The sequence below is a fragment of the Oryzias latipes genome, chromosome 13 (genome assembly GCF_053564925.1).
Source record: "Oryzias latipes strain Hd-rR chromosome 13, Olatipes_Hd-rR_3.1".
Lineage (NCBI taxonomy): Eukaryota > Metazoa > Chordata > Actinopteri > Beloniformes > Adrianichthyidae > Oryzias > Oryzias latipes.
Window position 1 is genome coordinate 12,407,079 of NC_136249.1, and position 7,473 is coordinate 12,414,551.

General features: G+C 43.6%; 1 protein-coding gene across 1 annotated transcript; it reads right to left on the reverse strand.

Moving 5' to 3' along the window:
• Positions 1 to 869: 869 nt before the first annotated feature.
• slitrk3a (SLIT and NTRK-like family, member 3a) lies at positions 870 to 6,937 on the reverse strand. The gene is made up of 3 exons (XM_020708417.3): positions 5,976 to 6,937; positions 5,389 to 5,476; positions 870 to 3,663 (listed from the first exon to the last, which is right to left on the reverse strand). Exon 3 carries the CDS (start codon positions 3,603 to 3,605, stop codon positions 900 to 902), a length of 2,706 nt encoding a protein of 901 aa, XP_020564076.2. The 5' UTR covers positions 3,606 to 3,663; positions 5,389 to 5,476; positions 5,976 to 6,937; the 3' UTR covers positions 870 to 899.
• Between the last annotated feature and the right edge of the window lie 536 nt (positions 6,938 to 7,473).

Here is a 7,473-nt window from a genome sequence, read left to right on the forward strand (position 1 = left end):
AACCCTTCAGCTTGTCTCATCACAATATACACAAATGTTTTATTACCCTCCAGAAGTAGGTGAATCCTTTGTGTGAGAGGCACCCTGATAATGACAATTGTCCTTGTTGATAGTAACAACCATATTAATAAGATTAAAAAATATTAAATAGAACACTGACCCATAAAGGTTTTGCAGTATCTCTGTTCATAATAGTTCTGTTTAAATCCTCTCACTTCCTGCACTAAAGCAAGTGCATGCAGCAAACTGCAGTTCACTTTGATATAAGTATATATATATATATATATATATATATATATATATATATATAAATATAATATGTGTGTGTGTGTTTTTTTTCTCTATCTTTTAATATTTTTAATACAAACGTTATGAGTACAGCCTCCACATGTTTGTACATCCTATTTGTGGATAAAAAAGAAAATAAAAAAAAAAGAACAACTCCAAGTCTAGGGAGACGTCCAGCTCCCGTCTGTCTTTATGATAACTGGTACCATGGTAACTCAGTAAAAACGGATTTTACTGGCAGATGTATGTGAATATGTTTTGAACCTCAATGCCCTCTTTTGTTTCTCTTTTGCAATGATGTGGACATTTAGAGATATTCATATATTATAAAAATAACGGTTGTTAACATTGCTGGCTACTTTGAAAAAAAGGCACTTAATTGAAATATCTGAGAATGACGTCTTCTTCAGTTGGTGCATGTGGGGGAAGGGGGGTATTGTAACTTTAAGGTAATACTTTTTATGCCATGCTTATTTTTCAAGTTTTGTCTTTAATACTGGGTTTAGTTTATTTTTTTTATTTTTTTTATTATTTTGACGGTGACAAAGTACATAATCTTTTTTTTTTTTTTTATATATATATTTTTAAATCTTCCAAAAGGGCTATATATGTTAAAACCGGTACGATTTTTCCAAGACCTCGAGGTAATCCGGCTTGGTTTGAAGTTTGGCCCTTAACTCAAGGTAATCACTTTGAGAAGGGTCCGGGTAACAGCCTTTCCCTGCCGTGAACAGCAATGTCTCCTTCAGCCGTGCATCCTGCTGCAAGTCTGGGTAATGCATGCCTGGTGGGTGTGCATGCGCAACATGCACGTCCTTTAATTTAGGTACGGTCCCATATAAACAGTCTACAAAGCCCACTGTGGGTGTGGGCCTCTGACTGTCAATTACTGTAGGGCAGAGCCCTCCATTCTCATGAAATCCTGCTATATCAGCTGTGGTGTGGTTGACTGTGACAATGGTGTTGAGCTGAGAGTTGGAGACCGCCAGGGTCCATTCTTTCTCTTTCTCTAACAAGGTTCTGAAGCTGCTGCTGCTGCAGCCGTTGTCTCTTTTTTCTGCAAACTGTGCCCTTTCCTCTTCTCCTATTTCCCCCTCCCTTGGCTTATAAATGGGGTTGTTACACATTTGAGTCACCGGATGGGGGATATAATCATACACATGCCCGTGAGCATGTGTGTGACTCGTGTGCGTGTGCATACTGGCCATTGGCTTCTCCGGTGTGCTGGTATTCCCAGCACTGTTTTGCCTGGGCGGGTCCTCAAAAATCCTACACTGCATTGGAATCCCGGTCAGATCCACTTCCGAGCGTTTCCGAAAGGGTAGCTTCTTCCTGCGGCGGAGAACAAAAGCGAAAAGCCCAGCTGCCACAAACACAGCTGAGATGAAGAGGATGAGCAGGCTGAGAATGAGCACTGACAGCGGAACGGCACCTCTCCCACCTGCCTCCTCCATGCCAGATTTCCCTGTGGTGAGGTCATCCCCGCCAGGCATAGCCGGGGAGGGGCCTGAAGAATACCTAAGCTCAGGACAGATGACCTCAACCTCAAGCGAACGGAGGTCCTTTCCAAAAGCAAATTCAGGTGTTTTGCAGATCACCTCAGCAACCACAATGACAGAGGAGAGCTTTTCCAGCCATTGTTTGAGGGGAATTATATCACAGGAGCAGTCCCAAGGGTTCTGATGGAGATCAATCTGGACAATGGAGCTGAGATGCTCCAGGACACCATCCACAGGCAGGGAAAGAAAATAATTGTTGCGGAGGCTGAGCCGAGCGAGGTTTGTTCCAGCAAAAACATGGGTGGGGAGGGAGTGCAGCAGGTTGCCATTGAGAAAGACTAGCTGGAGGTTTGGCATTAGGGAGAAAGAGTGAGGCTGTATCTCTTTAATGACATTATATTCAAAATAAAGATAACTCAACATCTGAAGTCCTCGAAACATGCCGGGAGTGAGCTGCTCTATGTCATTCCCGTTCAGGTATAGACTCTTTAGGTTGGGTAGATTGATGAAGGCACCCTCCTGAACATATGATATCCGATTGTTCCCTAAATGTAGTAAATCCAAACTTGAAAAGTTCCAGAAATCTGAGCGGTATATTTTTTGAATCAGGTTTTCACTGAGGTATAATTTCTTGGCATTGAGGGGTCGTGGCAGGAGCTCGGAAATGTTGTGAAAGCCTTTCTCTTTACAGTTTACTGTTAGTCCCAGGTCATTGATGTGAAGATTGCAAATACATCCAGCGGGACAAATGATTGGAATGGGAGGTCTTGTTTGGTAACCAGCGATAGGGGGCTGGTTGATTCCTGGGTAGATGCTACGTGGAGTTGGTGGGTTTTTCGTGGGCCGCGGTCGTTTGGTAGGCTTCACAACTCTCTCCTTGTACTCCACAGAGGAGGCTGTGTTATGGAAGGACGAGAGCATTGAGGAAGGTTTAGTGGGCCAAGTGTTCTCGTTGTTGAACGGAACTCTGGGAATTCCCAGCTTGGCTTCAATCTCTGCATCAGAGAGCAGAGGACAGAGCTCACTCCGTTTGATTTCCCGTAAGTCTTTGCCATGTAAGTGAAATGGGTACTCGCATGTAATCTCACCCACCAAAGCTGTATAAGGGATTCTCTCCAGCCACGTTTTTAGCTGGACAATCTCACACACACAGTTCCAAGGGTTCTCCTCTAGCTGGATTTCCATTAAACTCCTTCCAATATACTCCAGTGTCCCCTTATAAGGCAACGTCTTTAGTCTGTTTCCTCTTAGGTCCAAATGTGTGAGGGAAATGGATCGAAAAAGATAATTGGGGAGCACAGGGATCAGATTGTCATTCAGTATAAGAACTCTTAGTTTATGGAGATGTCTAAATGCACCACTTTCAATCCTTTTGATGACATTGTAGTCAGCCTGAAGATACTCTAAACTCTCCAACCCGAGAAATGTGTCGTTCCGGAAAACCTCGAGCTTGTTTTCATGGAGAAACAGCCGTTTGAGTATTCCCAAGCCATTGAAAGCCCCAGCATGGATGTCTTGCAGGGCGTTGTTACCCAGGTTGATAGATATAGCATTGTTAAGATGGAGGAAGCTGTTGAAGTAGAGCTTCCTCATTGAGTTTCTCTGGAGATTTAGCTTGAACGGTTGGCTCCATATCTGGGAAATCTGGCTGACATTTGTAAATCCTTTACTGTCACAGTGGACGTGGAAGATGCCCTCCTTCACCTCGCAGTAGCACGGTTCAAAGCAGGGCTCGTCAATCTCCTCCGAGTCCTCTAGTAGTGGGATTGGCGTGGTCCATCCTAAGGCTATGGTGCTCAGCAAGGTAACCCACAGCATCCTTGCTGACACCAGGGGGATGAAGTCTTGGCTCCAGGGACAGAGCCACTTCACAACACTGCAACAGAGAAAGACAATACAAGGGAGGTGAGGAAAAGTGTGGAGAGATCACACACACACACCGTCGTAAATTTAGTTTGAGGTGACAGAAAGGAGGAGAGAAAAGTGAGATGTGCATTAGTTTCAGTCGAATGGAAACTGGCTTTAAAATGAATACCGATGAATTATAGAACAATGGAGGATATCACTTCAGATTCTGCAATACTGCTGGCTCTTTCAAACTAAATATAAGGCAGGCACTCTTGATAGGATAATATGATACCAAGTCACACAAACAAATATCTACACTCAGGCAGTTTACTTCACTGTAGAGGCAGAAACACCATTTATTATACAAGAGAGGTGTTGGTACGGTTGCAATAAATCACAGCAGAGATGCGTATCGCCCTGAATAAACGAAGGCAACCGTGGGTTGGTAAGGGCAGCCATGGGGAGACATTATTCCCCAGCTTTATTCATTATGTAACAAGGACACCCATCTGTATTTTAAGACAAGTAGCCCATATGAGTATCCAGAAAACTGCAAGAAAATTAAAAATTGTTCTCTAAAGGTAACACTGGAAATTGGATTTGACTTATGATAATTAATGGTGGGAAAAATTTAGATTTGTGAAGGGTCTGACTAAATATCTGAGTAGATGTCAAAGTGGTTAGTTATTTTCTCATTTAATGACTCATGTATGATCAAATTACAATACTTATACATGTCCAATACATAAAAATACACAATATGGCTATACAGGTCATATTTTGCGTGTCTATAGGTCATTCAACGAAAATGATCGTAAATAGAAACCTTTCAGAAACTTAACGTCTGAGGAAATCATTGTGTTTTTCTTGGATCAAACATTGAATATTTCAAGAAGATCTGAACTTTATAAAAGATGTTACAACCTAATCCTGTCCGCAAAGCATTTAGATAGACTGTTATCTTTTGTGAGATGAACAACAGCAAAAAAGAAGAGCACAGTGGAGGAAGTTGAGTGCAGTTATGAGGCATGGTTGTGATGATGACTCAAACATATCAAATTATTCAAGAATGTAGATCTGGTTGTAAATACTTTGAACCAACAATATGATTTATCCGTGTCTCTTTGATGAAATTATTAGCACTTTTTTTCCAGCCTTCTCTGACTTCTCAATCTCTCTTTCACATTCGTACGCGTGCATGCGCACACATACACATCAAAAACATGTTTCAAATATTTTGTCTCCTGAGTGATCATCTGTCCACAATCCTCACGAGCCATCTCACGCAAGAAAGAAAGTGTAAAAAATCCAGGGATGAGCTCCGCCGCTGTCCATGGTTCTGAAAGCAACAAGCCGACCGAGTGGCATAGGACAGAAAAATGTGGAGAAAACGAGGGTGTATGTAATCCAAATAAATATAGAAAGATACGTGATAGTTAAGCTAAATATATATATATATATATATATATATATATATATATATATATATATATATATATATATTATTTATTTATTTATTTATATATATTATATATATATATATATATACACACACACATATCTTTGATGTAAACCGTCATTGTTTTTAACCGTTCCTCCCCGTGTAATCCTCCAGGATTAACGTCTCCACAACAGCAATCAAATGTCAGGATGCGAAACAAATATATATTAAAAGAATATATATATATATATTGGGAATATTTTTGTGCCACCAAAATCCCTTGGGTTGTGTCAGATCGGCTGGTAAACGTACTTAGTTTTGTGGGATTCCAACTTCACATCTCCTCCTGTGATGTGTTCTGTTGTTCCACTGTGCGTCCCGCTCGCCGTCCGATGCCGGGCTGCGTGAGGAAGGACGAGAAAAGAGGATGATAGAGGCGTTAAAAAGAAACGGAGCGCTTCGGAGATATACAGACAGAGATGCGTAACGAGCCATGGATTTCTCTGAAGCGTAGTTCTCCCCAGCAGCAGTATAACCAAGTTAGTATGAGCTGATCGTGGTAAACAAGTTCCTAGATTTAATGGATCTGTTCATGTCACAAAAATAACATTAAAAAAGTGGATAAAAGAATAAAAACCTTGGAATGACAACAGAGAGGGAGGTTGAATGCATGCTGAGCGTAAGGAAGGAACGTTTTTTCCCCATGACATAAGCAAAAAGCAGCTAAAATAAGAAGCAGGTTTTGATAAGTCAATCTGATCATTATAACTGGTGTGCAGAGAGCGCGTGTCCATGGCTATGCACACACCAACAACCACTAAAACTGCGCACGCACGCACACACACCTCACTTAAAGGTGATCCTTGTGGTACATACGGAAACAGCCTTAAACTGCTCACCTTAGTTGCGCAGTGCAATTGGAAAGCATCAGGAACAGAGAACTTGCTTGGATCTCGTTAGATCAATCTATGGCTCCTTCTCTTTCTCTCGTCCTCCCCCCCGGTCCCTGTTTCCTCACCCTCTCTCTTTGGCTGAGGCAAAGAGGAGAAATGAAAACGTGATGCGAATGAGATCTCTCCCACTCACTCCCCCGTGAAAATCTGGCTTTCCCTCTTTTATGTCCTCCGCTCCCCCGCTTTTTTTAACGAGCAGTTTGCTTAAATAACGCACAATTCCTCGACTTCTGCTCGTCCACTTGCACTTTTTCCACCTTTTTTCCCCTTCTTTTCTTCCTTCTCCTCCTGAGTCTGCGCTCAACAACACAGTAGCCGGGTGAGGGCTTTTTCAACCCGAATCTGGCTGCGCGTCTCTGTCCAGCGTAGCAGCAGCACCAGCAGCATGGGCATGTGGATGAAAATCTGCGCTGCCTCAGTCATCCGCCGCTGTTTCCCCCTGTCTTTCTGTCTTTGCGGCTCCCGTGCCCTGTCGTGCGTCAGAGAAGTGCAAGACCAAGGCGGAGAGGGTGATGAAGGGACGAGAGATGCAGAGCAGAGAGATCTGGCAGGGAGAGAAAGAGGAGGTGGGGAGCCAAAGGATAGATGGGAACGGCTGCGCTATAGTTCTGGATGCTGTCGAGAGGAGGAAAGGAAGCGAAGTGAGGAGAGAAGGGGGAGAGAGGAGAGAGCTTTCGCTGCGGGGTCGCGCTCGTGAAGGAGATTTAAATAAATAAGAGCTCGGGAACGCGCCACGCAGGGTGTGTGAGACAGACTGCCAAACCTGTGGATGGCGCACGTTCTCTCTCCGTGTAATCATCTGTCTGTGATATATTTTTGAAACATTAAAGATGCCAATTATACTCTGTTTCTCGTGGGGGAGTCGGGCATAAGCTTGTGTGTGCCACACAGCCGCCCCCACCCCATCTGTGGAAACCTTGAGGGTGGCGGCCGCTGTCCACACAGCGCGCGCCGTTCCTCCTGCCGTCCCCAGACTCACCTCCAGCGGGCAACAGAAGCCCGCGTTCAGTCACGTCGCCCCTCCAAAGCAGGACTGTGGCCCCTCCAGGTTCCGCAGCTTTGCTCACAGCGGGCTGATTGCAGTGGAGGGCAGTGGTTTTCTTACTGTGCGTCTGGTTATTGAACATGGTGCCTCTATGACGCATTTGAGCAGATTCGCGGCTGTCATTTAACAGATTTCTTTGGAGGGAGAAAAGGGTGTTCAGATGTGTGTGTGGCAAACTCACCTAAAAGAGCTGAAGAGAATTCTGCTGTGATTTATTGATTTCATGCATATTTCACTGGCGGGGCATTTGGCAAACGCCTAAAGACAAGTCCCAGTCGCCATTGCTTCCTAATAGGATTTACTACTTCCATGTCATGCTGGATTGAATGATGACACTTTGGGGACATATTCATTTGATGGATATATAGGTAATAATTGAATATGTTGCATGCTTGTAGC